Source organism: Eublepharis macularius, chromosome 4 (genome assembly GCF_028583425.1).
Source record: "Eublepharis macularius isolate TG4126 chromosome 4, MPM_Emac_v1.0, whole genome shotgun sequence".
Taxonomy (NCBI): domain Eukaryota; kingdom Metazoa; phylum Chordata; class Lepidosauria; order Squamata; family Eublepharidae; genus Eublepharis; species Eublepharis macularius.
Genome location: NC_072793.1, coordinates 104406576 through 104426637, shown reverse-complemented (window position 1 = coordinate 104426637; position 20062 = coordinate 104406576). Strand labels below are relative to the sequence as shown.

The 20062-nt window shown below is 46.8% G+C and overlaps 1 protein-coding gene across 1 annotated transcript in view; it reads left to right on the top strand.

Annotated features, from left to right (window-relative positions):
• Positions 1-20062, top strand: part of SFMBT1 (Scm like with four mbt domains 1) — a 143562-nt gene that overhangs the window by 108053 nt on the left and 15447 nt on the right. Inside the window, exons 12-15 of the mRNA XM_054978469.1 lie at positions 11909-12022; positions 13397-13439; positions 17064-17128; positions 18771-18910. Coding sequence (XP_054834444.1) covers positions 11909-12022; positions 13397-13439; positions 17064-17128; positions 18771-18910 — 362 coding nt within the window. The remainder of the gene's footprint in view (positions 1-11908; positions 12023-13396; positions 13440-17063; positions 17129-18770; positions 18911-20062) is intronic.

The following is a 20062-nucleotide window of genomic DNA, read 5'->3' as shown; positions in this document are numbered from 1 at the left end:
AAAAAAGAACCGTTAGTGAGCACCACCAGGCGCCAAGTGCACATAGGAGAGATAGGCCCTGACCTCCATTGCCCAATGGCCTGAATCTGTGAGGCCTGGAGGCCCCAATCTGCAGCCACGGTGGCTGCCCCAATCCTGAAGTAGTGGGTGCCAAAATCCCAGGGAGTGAGGCCAGCAGCTGACAGGCAAGCCTGCAAAACTGCCGTGAACTGAAAATGCAAGACGGGAGGCATCAGCATGGAGGAGGGGGCCCCTATGGGGGCGGAGAACAGCCAGTCCTTGATGGCCTTTACTCAGCAAAGGGTAGAGTCAGAGGAGGGGCGAAGAAAGACACGGGTCCCTCGCCCCAGTTGGCCAGTCTTGGTGCGGTGGATCCTGATGTGCACCCCCCAGGATGAGAGGGTGACATCGCTCCTCTGCAAGGCCCACCCAGAAAAGTCCAGGCAAGACCCCACAACTAGCTCCACCATGCAGAGGGCTCCAAAGAAGGCCAGTGAAAAGGCCACGTGAAAGAGCTGGGCCTCCAAGTTGGACCAGCAAACTCTGAGGGTTAGGCCCATGATGTTTCATAGGATAGCCAGCGTGATGGGCTGCTGTTTGTCCAGTGGGAGGGGTGCCAGTTACCTCCAGCCTTCAATGGCCCACCTGGCCATGAAGCAGTCACAAGAATCAGGGAAGAAGGAAATGGCTGTGAGATCCTACCGCATAGTTCTGGGAGCCCGCCCCAGTTCCCATAGGTGCGCCAAGTAGCACAGCACCATATTCTGTGAAGCAGGCCATGTGGCGGAGCCCCAGCCCTGGAAGCTAAGGCCAGGAAGCACTCAGCCACCACTGAGTAGGCCCGAAGGGTCAACAGGTCGACAGAGTTTAAGTACTCCATGCATTGCTGAGTATTGCCAATGAGCCCAAGATCCTCTGGGAAGTCTTCTAGGTTGCGCTGAGCGGCCAGCACCAGGTTGAAGAACCTCACCATCTGGAATTGAGACAAGGTGTCTGCAGTTCCATTATCCACACCTGCTACATGCCAGGCTGAAAACAATGTTAGCAGAGAGACAAGCCAAAACAAAATGGTGTACAAGATGCATGACCCGCTCAGAGCGAGAGGACTGCCTGTTGAGCACCCGGACCACTGCCTGATTATCGCACCAGAAGGTAATCACGCTTGTCCTTTAGTTGCTCCCGCCATACGTAAGATAGGGAATAGCTCAAGGAAGGTGAGATCCCTGAGGATGTCTGCCCCGGCCCAGGAGGAGGGCTATCGCTGAGCGCACTAATGCCCTTTGAAATACACTTCAAAACCAAGGCTGCCTGAAGCATCTGAGTGAACCTGAAGGTCAGACCCCAAGTCCCAGGAACCCTGCCAAACGGAGACCCCATTGAAACCTGCGAGGAAGTTGAGCCACACCCTGAGGTCTTCTTTAATACCCTTTGTGAGGTAGATGTGATGATGGGGGGAGAGGTCCCCCTGTGGCGCGTGCCAGCCTCGCACAGAAAGCCTGCCCCAGGGAGACAACCCTGCAGGCGAAGTTGAGATGGCCGATGATGGCCTGCAACTCCCTGAGCATGCATTTTTGGCGGGACAGCGTGGCAGAAAGCATGTTATCAGACAGTCCAGCTTGTCAAGCGGGATAGCCCAGCCATAGAATCCAGCTCAATGCCCAGGTAAATGAGACAGGTGGCAGGGCCCTCCGTCTTTTCCTGGGCCAGTGGGATGCCCAGATCATTAGTTAAACCCTGAAAAATGTGTATGTGGTCAGCACAAGCTGAACCCCCAGGGGGTCTTGTGATCAGGAAATCATCCAGGTAATGAGTAATGTGAGAGCGCCCATGCGGTCCTTAGCAGCCCATTCTAAGAAGGTGCTGAAGGTTTCAACTGCTGTAGAAGCAACAGAACACCTCATGGGCATGGCCTTATCCACATACCGCCCACCCTGAAACTTGAAACCAATCAGGCAAAAATCTGAGGGGTGGATGGGCAGCAACCGAAAAGCTCCCAACTGGTTTCACCCAGGCTAGGATCCAACTAGTGAAATTTTTGTGAGGATTTTGGGAACAAGGTACTCCTTTGGAAACATAGCAAACAATAAATGTAGACACAATTTTGAAATACTGCATGTCAAATCTTATCTTCCTCTATTGCTTTATCTTTCCTTAGGTTTCTTTTCTAGTAGCTACTTTCGTGGAGTAATGGCAGATACTGTGTACACCACAAAAATGAAAAAAAACACCCAAAGTTATAAAGCCTTGTTCACTACCTCATGGATTATTTAAATTGTTTCCTTTTTATGAATGTTTTTATTATTATGTTGTTCACTGCCCTGAGCTATGTGTACTTGGGTTTGGCGGTTTATAAATCAAAATTATAAAATAAAATTGTTTGCTTACACTTTACAAACTATACTAATGTAAATAAATATTTCCATATACAATACCATATGCAGAATGGAATGATTAATGTTGCCTTTTTATTTATTTATTTGCATTATTTATAGTCTGCCTTTCTCTCTGAGGCTTGAGGCGGATTAAGCAGTTTGAGTCAATACAGTCAGTTTCAAAGACATATCAATAAACAATGGAATTTGATATATAAATGCAAATTTGCAAAGTTTTAAAAGTAGCAAGTATCCAAAACAAAGTTGAAGAAATGCTAAACAGCTCATAAGCAGTTCTAAGACTGACATATTAAACAACGTGTAAACTAGCCAGTAAGATGATACTTACAGCAACAGAGAGTACATAGAAATAAAATCTATAATCCATATCCCTTTACTTATGCATCTCTTTGGGACTACCTCCCTAAAGTACATCCCTCCTTTCTGAGTAAAAAGCCCTCTTGCATAATTCAGTTTTGCATGATTTGTGTATAGCTAGGAGAGTGAAAGCTTTCCTAATGTCTTCAGGTAAGCAGTTCCATAGAGTGAGGAGAAAGCATGTGTGCAAGCAGTTGCTGATTTTGCTAATGTGGAATGAAGCACCTGCAGAAGGCCCTGTTCAGATGAGCAGAGCTGCCATGGAGGAACAGAGGGAGAGAGGCAGTCCTGTAGATATGCAGGATCAAGACCATGAAGAGCTTTGTATGTGATAGCCAATACCTTGAATTGAGTGCTGTAGCTAATAGGCAGCCAGTGGCATGACTGCACAATGAGAGTAATATTCATGCTTCTCCTAGTTCCCGATAATAAACAAGCTGCAGCATTCTGCACCAACTGGAATCTCCGAATTATCTTTGAGGGAAACCTGTGTACAGTCCATTATAGTAGTCAGATCTTGATGTTGCCATGGTATGGATCTAAGTAGCCAGATTGGCCGTGTCAGGGTAGGGGGCCATCTTCTAGGCTAGACTGAGGTTGTAGAAAGCATTTTTACAGCTGCCTTAGGAAGACAGCAGTGCTCCTTTTGCAGCTCAGACTAGATCTGTGTTCCCTGATCCGGGGCTGTGGTCTGGGTTGGTATGTTCCATGTGCTGCCAGAATCTGTTCCCTAGGCATAGCTGCTGATGCTAGACCCACAGTGATGGAAAGAGTTATTGCAGGGTGAGAATGTAGACATGTTGCAAGGCTGCTGCTGCTCTCATCAGGAAGTGAGTTACCCTAATTAACATAGTACAACAGCAACAGACAGCAGAAGCTTCACCACTGTTGCAGGCCCCTGGACAAATGCTCCATCTTGCCCTGTGAGCTCAAGAAGTCTTACTCCATAGCTTCCCAGGAACTGATGGTGGACAAGTAAATCTTTGGATAAAACATGCTTCACATTGTACGGTTAAAGATATTTGGGGCATGCTTAACATCAGACAGTACATTGGAATTGTCCTTAAATCTTTCAGGATAAGTGAGAGTTCTCTTCTAATGCTTCCCCTGTTAAATCTATGGGCAGTATTAGAGATTGGTAGTAACCAAGTTTCTTTGTTTAGTGGATGTTAAGGGGATCAGTTCTCTTTGTTTTTCCTATCCAACTGTTATTAATGGGAAGAGGACAGTGGAAATAAATCCTAGAGAAGTTGCATTGTTAAGAATTAGTTGTAAGGCAAACGGGACCCACAAGAACTGGCAGCAGCTTTCCAGGGTTTCAGGTAGAACATCGCTTCCTACCTGTTGTTTTTAAATGGAGATGCCAAGGATTGAACCTGGGACTTGTGCATGCTTGGCATCTGAGCCATGGCTGCTCACTGCTTATCTATTTCACCAGTAAAATTTCTGATCCATATGCAGAAGATCTAGTAATTACAAAACGTCAAAAAAATTATTATGAGTTTTTAACTACAGCTAGGATTAGCTCTCAAATGGAAAGGATTGAAAGTCCCTGTTTTGTAGACTAGATAAAAATAACTTGCACATTTGGTAAGATTCCATGAAGTAATGTAAAGTCCAAAAATATACACAAGTACTACAAACACTGGCACCCGTTATTGGTTTAATAATCCCTTTGGAAATAGTGATATTTTGACTGGAATTAAATGTAAACAGGTATTCAATAATAAATTGATTGAAGGGATGTTAATGTTAATTTATTAAATTAATGTTTGATGACATATCTAATAACACTTTTCTGCCACCATTGCATCTGCATAGTGTAGGTCAGTGGAGCTGTTCCAGGTGATAAGAGCCGTGTTGAGATCTAGCCTGCAGGAGGAGATGGATTGTTTGATGGCCCACTGTGGCCATTTTGCTCAGCAGTTTGCAGATAAAATCTCTTTCATCCATTCAGACTTGGACCTATATTAGCAGTGACAGGATTACATGGTGTTTGTGTGTCCAGTTGTTTGGGATACCTTACAGTTTATTTAGTCTGGAGATGTGGACAGAATCATTGGCGGTTTGAAGCCTACCCCCTGTGTGTATGACCTTTGTCCTTCCAGCTACTTAAATCAGCAAGGATAGGGTTGGCTAACTGCATCTGAGAGGTAAATGCCTATTGAGAGAGGGGGTGGTTGCTCCAGCCTTGAAACAAGCTATGATATGTCAATTTCTAAAGAAGCTTGTCCTGGACACAGAAGATCTCAATAGTTCACTGTCCGTCTTCTGTGCAGCCCCACATGGGACTGCGCCTGCGCAGGCCTGCCGACCGGATTTTTCTTTTCTAGCAAACGTCCACTAGGGGGCGCACGTCCGACCCAATGCGCATGCGCGGCCGTTTCCCGCCCGAGCGACATTGGGCGACGTCGCCCCCTTTCCCCTCAGTTTCTTCTTTGCCGCCGACCGGTAAAGATCTAGCTGTCCGCTCGTGAGGAAACTCTGTGAGGAAACTTGTTTTATCGGTGAGAGAATGTCGGAGAAGTCGCTGTTTAAGCGTTGTTCTACCTGTTCGACGAAGATGACAAGGACGGATGGTCACTCCGTTTGTCTCGAGTGCCTAGGAGAGGGGCACATCATCGAAAAATGTGAGCACTGCCAACGGTTCACCCCGAAGGCCAGGGCTGAGAGGGCGAACAGGCTGAACGCCCTGCTGTGGAGAAGGGCTATGCGGGCGTCGGGGGCCCCTGGTACCCCAGGGGGGCCATCACCGGCTGGTGGGACGGCTGAAACCCCCTCTGCGATGGGATCTGTCCGAAGCACCGCTGCCACCTCGCGTTCCCGCTCGCCAGAAAGACCCCAACAAGCCCGGCCCCAGACCCCGGATCCGAGGGAAGCTACGGGTTCCACGTCGGGTCGCAAGCACTTGGCTTCGAAGTCGGATCCGACTTGGAAGCGTCACCGTTCCAGGTCCCCGTCAAGGTCGGAACCGACTGCCACGCCGGCTCCGAAGGTGCCGAGAACTTCGTCGGAACCGAACATCCCGGCTGGATCGGTTCCTAAGTCGTCGGATCCGACATCGGCTCCGACGTCATCGGCTCCAAAAATTGTTGGGTCGGCGCGCACCAGCCTCGCTCCGAAGACGAGTGCCCGATCGGATCCGAAGACATCGGATCCGTTACCCACATCGCCGGCTCCGATGGACCGGAACCGAAGCGCGGATCAGGCTTCATCTGCCAAGGGCGAGAAGAAGTCCAAGAAAAAATCGAAGCACAGTCAATCGGCTTCGGTCCAAACGGATGAGGTCCTCTGGGAGAGGCCTTTGACTCCGTCGCCGCATCTGTCGCCTCCACTGCACCACTCCAGTGATGACGATGGTGACCTGCCCGACGCTCCGCCAAGGGCTGCCCAGCCGTGGCGTGCTGGTGACTGTGCGGACAGGGAAGACCGCCCTTATCACCTCCCTCGGAGTGGATATGACAGAGAGGGTTCCTTGTATGCCAGCTCTCCATGGTTTGGCAGGGAGTACTGGGGTGACACTCGGAGTGAGTTCTCCCACTATGGTTCTCCCAGGCACGTGTCGCCTTACCAATATCCAGAACCTTACCAAGGCCCGAGTCCCAGCCCTCCATCTGACCCATCGCCAGATGACATCATCATTGGGACCGGTCGGGTATCGCCCTCTGAGGACTACCGGCTCTATTCTGAGCAGATGGTCAGAATGGCCCGTTCTCTCGACATCGAGATATCGGCTGTCGACCCTAAGCCAAAGGATAAAATCTTACAATATGTCCAGTCTGGGAACCCTCCGACCATTGCTTTCCCATTCACCGAAGGCTTGGTGGAAATCATTAACAACGTCTGTGAGAAGCCGGCTTCGGTGTACCCGACATCCCGCAAACTGGAAGCTCTGTACAAGACACGGGATGACGTCTGTGCATACCTTTTTGCGCATCCACCTCCTTCTTCTCTCATTACGGAAGAGATGCAGACCCGTCAGCGACAAGGGTCTTATGCTGTGCCCATTGACAAGGAGAGCAGGAAGCTCGATTCGTTGGGAAAAAAATTGTATTCCTCTGCTGCCCTGACGCTGAAAATCTCCAACTATTCAGCCATCATGGGGGCATATCAAATTTTCCTTTGGAACCGCATGGCGGCCTTTATGGAAAAGCTCCCTGCAGACCAGAGGGTGTTGGCTAAGGTGGTTCTTGATGAAGCCTTGCGCCTGTCTCGGCAGCAAATAAATGCTGGGCGCGACACCGTCGACGCCTCTGCGAGAACATTGGCCTCCTCAATCGTCCTCCGCAGGCACTCGTGGCTCCGCACGACTGCTCTACCCGTCGAGACGCGAAATAAGGTGGAGAATCTGCCCTTTGAAGGCCAGTCCCTGTTTTCGTCTAAGACGGATGACTACCTTTCGCAGAAGCGCAAAGATCGGCTGACGGCCCGTTCCTACGGCATTCTCCCGACCAGGCCATCCGAGAATCGTTTTCAGTATCGCTCTTCACAGGGCTATCGTGGACGGCAACAGCGATACCAGCCGTATCCACGTTATGGGTCCTACAGGCAATTCCAGCCTCCTGCAAGTTCCTTTCAGCGCCGGAGGCCTAGCTACCGCCCTCGTCGCAGTCAACAAGCCCACGATGCCAAAGAGTCAGCAACGCAACCAAAGCAGTTCTGACTGGAATTCGAACAGTCTGTCGTGTTTGGAAACAGATTGGTTCAGTTTGCATCAGCATGGGCAGAGATTACCTCTGATAGTTGGGTTCTTAATATCGTTAAAGTTGGCTATAAAATTCAGTTTGATGTTTACCCAGTGTTGTCTCTTCCTGACCTCTCAGTACAATCCTCTTCTGATAACTTACAGGCTGAGGTTGTGGCACTACTAGAGAAGGGGGCTGTGAAGGAGGTTCTCCCTCAGGACCCCCTCTTAGGTTTTTACTCCAGGATGTTCCTGGTAGACAAGAAAGATGGAGGGGTACGACCCATCTTGGACCTACGGGAACTGAATAAATTCATTCTCGTTAAGCGGTTCAGGATGCTTACCTTGAACACAGTCCTCCAGTTAATGCCCAAGGACATGTGGTTCGCTGTCCTGGACCTCAAGGATGCATATTTCCATATTGCCATCCATCCTGATCATAGGAAGTACCTTAGGTTTCTATGTAACAATAAAGCCTACCATTACCAGGTGCTTCCCTTTGGTCTCTCAACAGCCCCACGAGTTTTTTCTAAATGTATGGCTGTTGTAGTGGCTTATTTGAGGGAACAGGGTTGTACCATCTATCCCTACCTTGATGATTGGCTTCTAGCAGCACCCTCTGCTAATGCACTCCTGGCCCAGATTCATACGGTGATGCTCACCTGCTCCAGATTATGACTTTTGGTTAACTTACAAAAGTCTAACCTTACCCCGTCCAGGAGAATACTGTTTATCAGTATGGAATTGGATGGTGACGTAAACAGAGGTTTTCTGCCCAGGGAGCGTGCTTTAAAGATTGGCAGGATGGTGACCCTTTTTTCTAAATGCAGGTTCCAATCCGTAACAGCTATCCAGAGGCTACTGGGCCACATGGCCTCTTCTACAGCTGTCACCCCTATGGCCAGGTTGCACATGCGACCTCTCCAGCTGTGGTTCCTCTCGGTCCATGATTTTGAGCATGATTCCCAGAATAAGCGGTATTCCATCCCCAGGGGGATTATCCGGTCCTTACGATGGTGGCTTGATGAGACTAACCTCCTTGGGGGTGTTGCGTTTGGGTCCATCCAAACCGAGATCACAATCTCCACTGATGCCTCCACGATAGGATGGGGAGCCCAGTGTGGTGCCCTTAGGGCACATGGGGTCTGGTCTTCCCATGAGAGGGAAGATCACATTAACCTGCTAGAATTGAGAGCAGTCCGTTATGCCCTTATCGCCTTCGCAGACATGCTGCAGCAGAAGCCCGTTCAGGTGCTCACGGACAATTGCACCACAATGTTCTACCTGAACAAGCAAGGGGGCACTACTTCCAAGGCCCTTTGCGAAGAGGCCGTTCGGATTTGGGAGTGGGCCGTGGACAAGGGCATATCCATTCATGCGGTCCATATCCCTGGCACCACCAATGTCGTCGCGGACAAGCTGAGTCGGATGCGATTCGACAGCTACGAATGGACCGTAGCAGACAATTACCTGAACGCCATCTTTTCGGACTGGGGGTTTCCAGACGTGGACCTCTTTGCGGCAGAGGCCAACAAGAAGGCCCCGCAATTCTGCTCCAGGGGAGGGCTAGGCCGCCATTCCCTAGGGGACGCGTTCCAGATACGCTGGACAGGGCACCTGTTTTATGCCTTCCCCCCGTTCCCACTATTGTCTCGGGTCGTCAGCAAGATCCAGAGGGATGGGCCGCACTTAATTCTAGTGGCGCCCTTCTGGCCCCGACAAGCATGGTTCCAACATGTCATGCAGCTTTCACAGGGGTTATATTATCGGTTCACACTGAACCCGGACCTTCTGTCCGACGAGGGGGTTTGGTATCACGACCTACCCAAACTCAACCTCACTGCTTGGCACATTCGGGGACGGAGGGGATGTCTGTCAGGGTAGCTGAAATTTTGCTGAATGCCCGTAGGGACACCACTCGCAGGTCATACGCAGCTAAATGGAAGCGTTTTGAGGCCTGGGCTGCTGACAACGAAGTTAATGTTTGGGATTGCCAGTTGTCTTCTGTGTTTGAGTTCCTCCTGTCCCTAAAGGACGGGGGACTCTCTAATTCTTCTATTAAAGTCTATTTGGCTGCCATTTCAGCCTTTCACCCTAAAATAGATGGGAAGACGGTGTTCTCCCACAGTTTGTCGAAGTCTTTTTTGAAAGGGTTGTATAATATGTTTCCACAAGTCAAGGAAATTGTTCCCCAATGGTCACTGCAGGTAGTGTTGGCAGGGCTTATGAAATCACCCTTCGAACCACTGGCTACCTGTGATTTAAAATGGTTATCCTGTAAAGTGGCCTTCCTGATTGCCATTACTTCTGCCCGCAGGGTTAGCGAGCTTGCTGCCCTGAGGTGGGATCCTCCCTTTTTGAAGGTCCATCAAAATAAGGTGGTTCTCAGGCCGGACCTTCGTTTTAGGCCTAAAGTCTCCACTCAGTTCCATACCTCGCAGGACATTGTCCTACCTATATTTTTTCCTGACCCTTCCAGTGGCCCTGACAGGGCCTTACACTCCTTGGATGTGAGAAGGGCTATTTTATTTTACCTACAACGTACATCACAGTTTCAGAGTGCCAAACAACTGTTTGTGTGCTATTATGGGCCCAGAAAGGGAAAGGCTGCTACAGCCCAGTCAATTTCTCGCTGGGTTACTCAGACTGTTAGGGCCTGCTACTCGCATGCTAAGTTACCTTGCCCTTTGGAACTAAAAGCTCATTCCACCAGAGCGCAGGCTGCTTCTGCGGCCTTCCTTAGGGGCGTACCCTTGCAAGACATCTGCAGGGCTGCAACGTGGTCGTCTTCGGACACATTCGCTAAACATTACGCACTAGATGTGTGGGAAAGGAAAGAGGCTGCTGTGGGTCAAGCAGTGCTTCAGTCTCTTTTTCAGTGAGAACACATGCCCGCCTCCTGGGTAAGTGGCTTGTGAGTCTCCCATGTGGGGCTGCACAGAAGACGGACAGTGAAAACAGAGTTGCGCTTACCGTAACTACTGTTCATTGACGTCTTCTGTGCAGACACACAACCCTCCCTCCTACCCCGCTGTGTTCTTCCAGATAATGTGAAGGCATTCGGCGGCAAAGGAGAAACTGAGGGGAAACGGGGCGACGTCGCCCAATGTCGCTCGGGCGGGAAACGGCCGCGCATGCGCATTGGGTCGGACGTGCGCCCCCTAGTGGACGTTTGCTAGAAAAGAAAAATCCGGTCGGCAGGCCTGCGCAGGCGCAGTCCCATGTGTGTCTGCACAGAAGACGTCAATGAACAGTAGTTACGGTAAGCACAACTCTGTTTTATCAACCAGTCTCTAATGTTCCATTTTTAAGCAAGGCGATGGAACAGGTGGTGGCTGGACACTTTCAAGCTTTCCTGGATGAAGCAAAGTGTTTAGATCCTTTCCATTCTTGTTTTAGGCCTGGTTATGGAATTGAAATGGCCTTGATCACCCTGGTGAATGACCTGTGAAAGGAAGTGAAAAGAGGGAGTATGACTCTGTTGATTCTCCTGAATGTCTCTGTGGTTTTCAATAGCATTGATCATTGGCCTGAGGCAAGCCATTCTCTCTTGACCTCAGCCTTCTCCCTCCCATCTGCAATATGGTTGCATTTGCAGGAGTGTTGTAAACATTGAGACACTGCAGAGTGGAGGGGGCATTTGGGGCCGCAGTGGGAAAGTGGAGGTGAGAAAGTCAGCTCTGAGAGCAGAAATCTTTCCATGAATGTACCATAAGCCAGTTTATGTGACATGTTTGGAGTCCTGATAGCATTATATAAATCTTAATTATGTATTTATGATACATTTAATATAGAATTAGTATAACAGTAATACCATAATAGGAATATGTTATGTCTACATACTATACATGAAATATTGGGAAATTGTTAGGATTGGACTTGCATCAGAACATACAGCCAACTTGTGTGTGTGTGTGTGTAAATTGAAAAAAAAATAAGATCAGTCACAGACAATGAAGAAATATGGTTGTTGTGAGTTTTCCGGGCTGTATAGCCGTGGTCTTGGCATTGTAGTTCCTGACGTTTCGCCAGCAGCTGTGGCTGGCATCTTCAGAGGTGTAGCACCAAAAGACAGAGATCTCTCAGTGTCACAGTGTGGAAAAGATGTTGGCAGGTCATTTATATTATATAGCTCAACCCCACCCCTCCTGAGTAGATATAAATGACCTGCCAACATCTTTTCCACACTGTGACACTGAGAGATCTCTGTTTTTTGGTGCTACACCTCTGAAGATGCCAGCCACAGCTGCTGGCGAAACGTCAGGAACTACAATGCCAAGACCACGGCTATACAGCCCGGAAAACCCACAACAACCATCGTTCTCCGGCCGTGAAAGCCTTCGACAATACAATGAAGAAATAGATAACAAATAACATGTTAAGTCAGCTGTATGTTTTGATGTGTGTCCAATCCCAATAATCAGTAGATTTGGGTAGCCCTGCTCTTGTAACATTTTGCTCTTTATTTTAACAGGTTCTAAAGCACCAACCCGTGACTGCATAGTGAGTGTAGAATCTATGAATATATTTCCAGTAGGTTGGTGTGAAACTAATGGATATCAGCTCACTCCCCCTCGCAGAGGAGTAGGTATGAATAATATGATTACTCTAATACAAGATGGGATAGAATGTATTATGGAACTGATCAGGATATAGTGCTTCAGAGTACTGTGAGAACATGTTAGTAAGTCAAAGTATTGATGGCGATAAAAATAGTGTAGCCCTACATCATAACACAAGAGCAAGCTTTTAGGGAGGCAGGTGCGGCAAGCTGGTTTGCAGGACATTTTTAGTTGGTAATCTGGAACTCCCTAAAGACTAGTGTTGAGGTGAATTTGCCATATGGATTTGAAATCAGTTTGGCATTTATGAGCTTTCTTGAAGTGCTGGGGGGCGGGGGGAGGTTACCCTTTCCCTTGAGTTCTCTTCCAGCTCATAAAATTGTAACATATATGCTGATAGCGCTGTACGCATGCAACTGTTGGCAATGCCACTAGGATTGTAGAATTCAGCTTTCCCCTCTCTTCTCAGAACAACAACAGTACAAGGTAGTGTTTTGGAATTGGACAAGAGCAACATAACATGATGAAGAGCATTTTCCCAAAGAGAGTAGAGGCTCACAAACAAAAGACGGCTTGATCAGTTGCAGCAAAATTCTCAAAGAATTTCAAGAGAATTCATAGATTAGTAAGGGATTGACATTAAAGAGATTATTTTAGCTTGGTCAGCCTCGCACTGTGAATAACAAGAGTTTTGCAAACAAAGGATTAAGAGAAAACTTCTGCACATGCACTTGCAAAGTTCCTCGCTTTGTGGACTGTATAATTTCATCACAATCAAATAGATCCATAGTGAGAGAATAAGAACTTCATATTAAAAACTCACGTGCATGCTCTTACAAGCTAGCCTGTTTGTTCCAGAAACTATTCTGAACTGAAGAAAGAGTTCAGAGTGCTACAAACTAGTATACAGGTTGGTATTCCAGACCAGTTAAAATAAATTATGACTGCTTGTACTTTTCTCAAAGATTTGGCTGAAAAATCCTTGATATTTCAAGTGGTAATACAAATCTAACCAAAAGATGGAGTAGTTTCTCAACAATAGGAAAGTAAAAACAAAACCAAAAGACTGTTTTGGCTTAGAGAACAGCAGCATTTGATGTGCAGTGTATAAACATGTGCATTTAAACTGTAGCTATTATTGTAGTACATTTTAGGAGTGAAATTGAAAGAGGTGCATGTTATAGGTCAAGAAGAAGATCTTGTGCACTCAGAATGAAATGAGTGTGGGGATGGGGCACTCAGTTCTTCTTGGATGTTCTTGGCAATTGCCAAACATGTCTGTGATCTGTGTAGCCCACTCAAGTAAATACTGTGATTTTTTTTTCTTAGAGAATGTTGTCCTGTAAAAGCTGTCATAAACTTAGTTTTATTTATTCATTATGGATTATCTTGGTTTACAGTTAACAAGGAGAAGAAAATTGCAGTGGTCCAACCAGAAAAGCAGTAAGCATTAACCTTATCACTTATTATTACACATTTTTGAAAACCTTGAAATCAGTGTCAGTTTTCAAGAGTTCAGTTACATTTAGACTGCTTTCAGTCCGTGGATGTGCTCTGCTTTGGCTCTCAGAAAGAAGCAAGGTTTTTCAGAGCATCCCCATAACATTGTCTTCCATCTGAGCTCCTTCTGTCACCTTCCATCATTTCCAAGGGTTTGCTCCAATATTTCCAGAACCTAGTTTTCTCTGACGTTTCTGGAAATATCAGAGTTAAAATGAATTTCCTCTCAGTATGGGCAGGAACATCCGAATTTCTGAATCTCCCCACTCATATCCAGTGCCAATTCCCCGCCATTATTACCACTGATGGGCCTTTTACCAGCTTCCACTCCCCTGTAGAAGCATCTTGAGTTGGAAAGGTTGAGAAAACACATTTGCTGCACTGGCAAGAGAAGTTACATTTAATTTTTTCTTTTGAAGGGGAAATACCATAATCTCTAAGGTCATCTACATGTGTGTGTTTAGTTCTACATCAGCTCTGTTCTTCCAAGTTTTTGTGCATGGGTGGAATAGACAGAGTGTAACATAGGTTGGCAAGAATGTGGAGCTCCTCCTATTAATGCTCATAGCAGAGGCAAATACAGGCTTCTGTTAACTGATTGACATTCTAGGCAGCAGTGTGCACCCCCTCCCAAAAAAATCAGTAAATTCAAACTGGGAATACTGAACCAGAGGAAAACAATTGGTTCGGTAATATAGCAGAAATTTGGTAAAATTCAGCCGTTGTTTCCTATGGGAAACTCAGTCTGGGAGCTATAAGTGGGAGTGGGGGGTCATTTTTCAACCAGTCTTCACCAAATTGCAGGGAACCTACCGTCCTCTAAAGACCCCCCCCCCCCCCCACGTTTCGTAAAGATTGGACCCTGGGGGCCAATTTTATGGGTTCCCCAAAGGTGCCCCCAGCCATTCTCCATTGTTCCCTATGGGGAAAACTATTCTTCCAGAATCAAAGTGAAACAAGGGGACCAGAGAATCACAGCCATTCCACCCAAACCAAACTGAAGCAAGGGACATTGTTACAACTTAGCCTAACGGAAGCAAACTGAAGCAAAGGAATGCCTTGTACTTGTGGCTGGGTACTACTTGGTTATGTTCTGTGGTATGCCCCCTCTGGCTGAACCCAGTACCTAGCTGCTGTGAATAACACTGGGCCTTTTGGGGTAAGTTTCAGCAGCGTCCCTTGCTTCAATTTGGTTTGGGCGGAAAGGATGTGTTTCTCTTTTGTGATATTAGTCCTCTTGCTTCACATTAGTTCTGGAGAGATTCCATTCCTGTGCTTCAGTTTGCTTCTGTTAGGCCTTTTCTGAGATGAGCTCAAGTTGCATTTGGAAGTGTCCTTTGGCCATAGCAGTCTTGCCTCAGTGTGTTTCTGGAGTGGGAGTCATCTTTAACTTTTTTCCTATAGGAAATAATGGAGTGGCTGGAGGCACCTTCTTTGGAAGCCCATAGAATTGGTCCCTGGGTATCCAGTATTCCTGTACCTTAGGGGGTCTTTAGAGGACAGTTAGGAGTAGGTCCCCTGAAAATTTGGTGAAGTTCGGATGAAAAATGACACACCCTCTGCAAAAAAGGCAGGAACTGCTGTCTCTTTGCAAAGAAACAGCCCAGCCTATTATCGAATTTTATGGAATTAATTTGGCAAAACAAGAGTTTGGTATTCCAAACTGATTTGGTATTCATTATTTTGATCCAGAATATCTGGATTTTCCCGAATCAGTTAAAATTCATTTTTTCATTCCAAATACCAAACTGAATTGTACACTCCTAATTCTTGGAGTAGGCAAACTTTATTAAGTGTAGTCAGTCTTTGAAAAATGTATACCCCAAATTGGCACTTGAATTTGGGGGAATGGAATCTGTGTATCAGACTGATGTGATTTCTCAGACCTTTCTCCAGTTCTCCACAAGAAAGCAAGCCTGTCATTAAAAATAAAACACAGCAGGTTTCACTTTGCATGGGGCCAACATCTTGTTTCCACTGCTTCACTCATATTTTATACCACGGAGCACCATGCTCAATAATAATTTGGTAATGGCTGGGGAAACGGACAGAACACAAAAGCTTGGTGTTATTCAGCCTTAGGTGCTCCCACCTTTACTTCAACATGTATCAATGGAGTATTTTTGTTAATATCTGAATGATACTGCAAGTATCATTACTGCTGTTAAGCAAAGAAGATCAAGAAGTTATCCTGTGAATTGATGTGTGCATTATGTGCTGTCAAGTTGCCTCTGACCTATGGCAACCCTATGAATGAAAGACCTCCAAAATGTCCTATTAACAGACTTGCTCAGATCCTGCAAACTGGAGGACGTGGCTTCTCTTATTGAGTCAAGCCATCTTGTTTTAGGTCTTTCTCTTTACCTACTGCCTTCTACTTTTCCTAGCATTATTGACTTTTCCAGAGAGTCTTGTCTTATCGTACTTGTGACCAAAGTATGATAGCCTCAGTTCTCTTTGTGAATAACAACAGCAACAACAAGGTCATCCAGCTGGCTTCAAGTGAAGGAGTGGGGAACCAAACCCAGTTTGGTTAGAGTCTCCAGGTTAGAGTCCCGCACTCTTAACCACTACACCAAGCTGAACTGGTATCTCTACTCATAAATATTTGTGCAATTGTTCTGGTATTTCAAGATGCACCTTTTTTGGTGAGATTGACATTAGAAAAGAAATGAGAGAAATGGTTCCATACACAGCAAGGCATTCTGCTACACTGCCCTGGCTTTGGTTGGCTGGGAGGTCAGCTGCAGTGAACACAATCAGTACTATCTCTATTTGCTGCTTGGTAGCTCAACTAGAGGAAGGAGGAGCGGGATTTCTCAGTCTTTTTTTCAGTGCGAATGCCCTCCTGTCTTAAGGAGAGCTCAGACTGGGAGCACATTTTCAATATGTTGTTTAGAAGTTGTACAGGGGAGGATATTCTCATTTAATACCTTTTTCAAGTCCCAAATGCCCAAGAGAGATATGGGGGGGGGTTGCCTTTGAAACTGTTATTAAACTGTGATCAGAAGAACTAGAAGTATGAGAAAAATAAAGACTGAGGTCTAACTCATTTGGAAGATGCCATTCTATTTCACAAGTCTGGTGAAAACCATGGAAGGTTAACCCTCTTTCAAAGTACTGTGGTCTTGTTGAAATCACCTGCTCTTCTGGGATGACTTCGTCCCAAGTGTGTGATCTTTTCTCTGGCTGCAGTGCTAAGCATACTTGCATAGACGTGTATCTTTAAAATAAGCAAGTCTTGTGCCTCATATGGTTTGGGGTCGAAATGCAAGTACCTGGAGCACAAATAGGCTGTGGTAGAGCATCTAAGTTGTTAATCTTCTTCAGTTTTTGCAGGAACCAATGGCAGGCTTTGACCTTGCTATTTCTGTTGTATATTTGCTTGCTTGATCATTGCTTCCCCCACCCCAATTTCTCAGGTTATTCCTTGAGAGCATTAATTCGTGTATTAGGTATGTGTGTTAGATATCAGTGTCAGTGGCTTCAAAAAAGGTATGGGAAAAGTATGAAGCCACAAGTGTGAACACTACCATCTCTTTTTCTTTCCATTTCCTTGTTTGTCAGAATATTGTCTTCAAGGACTGTCCATGAGGGCCTAAAGAGCCAGGAATTGAACTCAGCTGACACAGGTAAGAAGTGTGTATTCTGTGTTTTTCTAAAAAAGAAGTGTATATTATAGCCTAATTGTCTGTCTACAAATGGGAAAGGATAGACCTGAAATCTTATCTAGGAATGCAGTACTTTTCACACATTATAAAGGAAGATAACTTAGCATTAAAGATCAGTAATGAAAGATGGGGCAGCAGTAGATGCAAGTGAATGAAATAGACTGGGGGTTTTTCCCCCTGGAACTGAGCTTAAGCTTTCAGAATATGGTAGATCCAGACAAAAATATATCTAATCTAATCCACTTCCATCACTTCCTGAGATTTCATTATGTTTAGGATAGATTGTTCCATAACACACATTCCCTGCTTGTAATACGAACTTTTTCAGTTCTCATTGAGGTACTGCTTTCTGTTTTGGAGATAACTGTGGCAACTCTATAAATAAGAGTCTTTGACAGTAGAATTCCATTTGTGCCAGATGGTGAAATCTAATCATTTGCTTAACTGTTCATTGAATGGATGTTGAATAAGTACAACTGCTGGTGAAATAGCTACACCAATCTCTGCACTTTCTAACAGCTTATTGCATGGTTTACAATGCAGCAAAAATGTGTGTCTGAGGCACTGCCTAATGGAAGCTTTGCGCAAATGGGAGCTGCTCGTTCTTAGATTTAATTGGTTTTTAAATGGAGAAGCATGATGACAATTTAATCCTGTCTCTTTATATGCAAGTTATAAACCTCTGGATTGAGGTAGAAAAAGTCATGTTGGCCCAAACATAGTTAGAATAAAATGACTATTGCTGTATCCATAACTGTCTTGCATTACAAGGGATGCTGACTTATTTTGTAAACAGAGTAATATATAATTATAAGCTTTACTTCAACATTAACCTATATATGTTGCAGTGAGATAACTGGTTTTCAAGGCAGAGATGAAGTTACCAATATTTAAGATCAGGCATTTATGACTTTTAAACCACCAAGCCAAAAACAGGCTGCTTCAGCACACCTATGGGGCTCTCACTGCTGCTGTGAATGCATCAGTGGAGCAATCACATGGCATATTTCCTTTTCATAGTTCTGCCTGTGCTAGCAGAGGGCTTTGCATTTTTTTCGCCCTTGATTGATAATTGCTGATTGCTGCTTAAGACCCTTCCTTAAATCCCTCCAATGGGTGTGGTGGCATGCAGTGCTTGCCATGAGGCTGGGGGCTGTAGCAGAGAAAATGACACCAATAAAGGTGAGATTTGGAAAACACTATACTTCCCTGTCTACATGATACTCATGTTGCACTTTGACTGTGATCTTTCTAAAAACATAGTGGTAAAACAGGCTTAAGAAAGATTGCAGCAAAACAAGGGGAAAGTTGGAAGGTACACAAGTACACCACGATGCTGTATGGAAGCTCAAAAAGAAACAAAACCACACTATGCTTTCAGACCCAGGCCAGATCAGAACACTCATGTGGAAGTAACCATGATTCACCAAACCGTGTATTATGGTCTGTGTAATATGGGTTTGAAATTGTCAGTAATAAGGATGCATATGTGTAAAAGCTGCTGTGTGTTACTCTCCCTTATATGGTTTGAATGACCTTCAAAAGCTAATACTCAAAACTGTTTGTATACACAAGGGATTCTGATATAATTTTGCTTTTCCAGTTGTAACTAATGGTAAATACTGCTGCCCAAAGATCTACTTCAATCATCGCTGCTTCTCAGGGCCATACCTTAATAAAGGTAGAATCGCAGAACTGCCACAGTCTGTGGGACCTGGGAATTGTGTCCTTGTTCTTAAAGAGGTAAGAGCATTTGGGGGAAAAAATTATGTCTGAAGTGTCCGGGGTCTGAGTCCCAGCCCCCAGACTTGCCAGGAGGGAACAGTGGGAGGCAACTGGGAGGCAGCGGCCCTGCCACCCCAGCCAGCAACCAGGTCCAGAACCTGCCTACTCCAGGGGATAGGGGCGAAAGGCCAAAGCCTCAGAGGGCTGGGGGGAGCAGGGAGAGACCAGCTAGTCCCACCCTCCAGGGGGAAGAGAGGGGGCTAAGCAGGCCAGAGGAAAAGGGCCAAGGCAGGGGGAATAGGGACCCAGCAGCAGCCCAAACAGAGCCCTTACCAGCCAAGGAGGAGAAGCAACCACTACAGCCCAGAGCCACACCCCGGCTAGAGGACAGTAGCCTGGCTCAGGAGTTGCTAGGAGCCAAGCCCCTCCAGGTGGAGCTGCCACAGGCATTCTGGGGGAGGAGATGGGTAGCCCCGCCCAGCATCAATGAGCAGGCAGCCCAGAAGCTGGCCAGGGCAATTCCTCGCGAGCAATGCCAGGCAAGCTCAGCAGCGCAGAAGCCAGCTGGGGCAGCTCCTCGCGAGCAAGGCCAGGCAAGCTCAGCAGCTCAAAGGCCTACTGGGGCAGCTCCTCGTGAGCAAGGCCAAGGAGACCTCAGCTGGGGAGGGCTAACATTCAACCCCACCCTGCCAGCAAGGCAAGGAAGCCTAGAAGGGATTAGTGATAGGAGGGAAACACCTGAGGGAAGGCACAGCTGGGCCAAGTCAGGAGAGGGAACAAGCCTGGAAGGAGGGCGGGGCGGAGAAAGGAAACCCTATAAAGGGTGGCTAGGAAGAGCTCTGAGGTGGTAGGTGTGAGTAAGGAGTGATGGTGTGGAGTGAGAGCAGAGCAGTGCGAGAGTGGAGGCCTGGAGGAGAGTTCTGGGAGGAGGAGATGATGGAAGACGCAGGGGGTGAGCAGGCCAGGTTGAGCAGGCCAGCGAGTGGACTAAGAGGGAGTCTGGGTGATGTATACCGCCCCTCCTTCCACAGAGCAGGGTCCTGCAGCATCCCTGGTGCCCCTCTGACATCAGGGCCAGCCCAGCTGGCGCCCCGCCCAGCAGCGGCAGCAACAAGCCCTGACATGAAGCACTATCATAGTTGCCTTTCTCTGTTTAACACTTCTTATCTG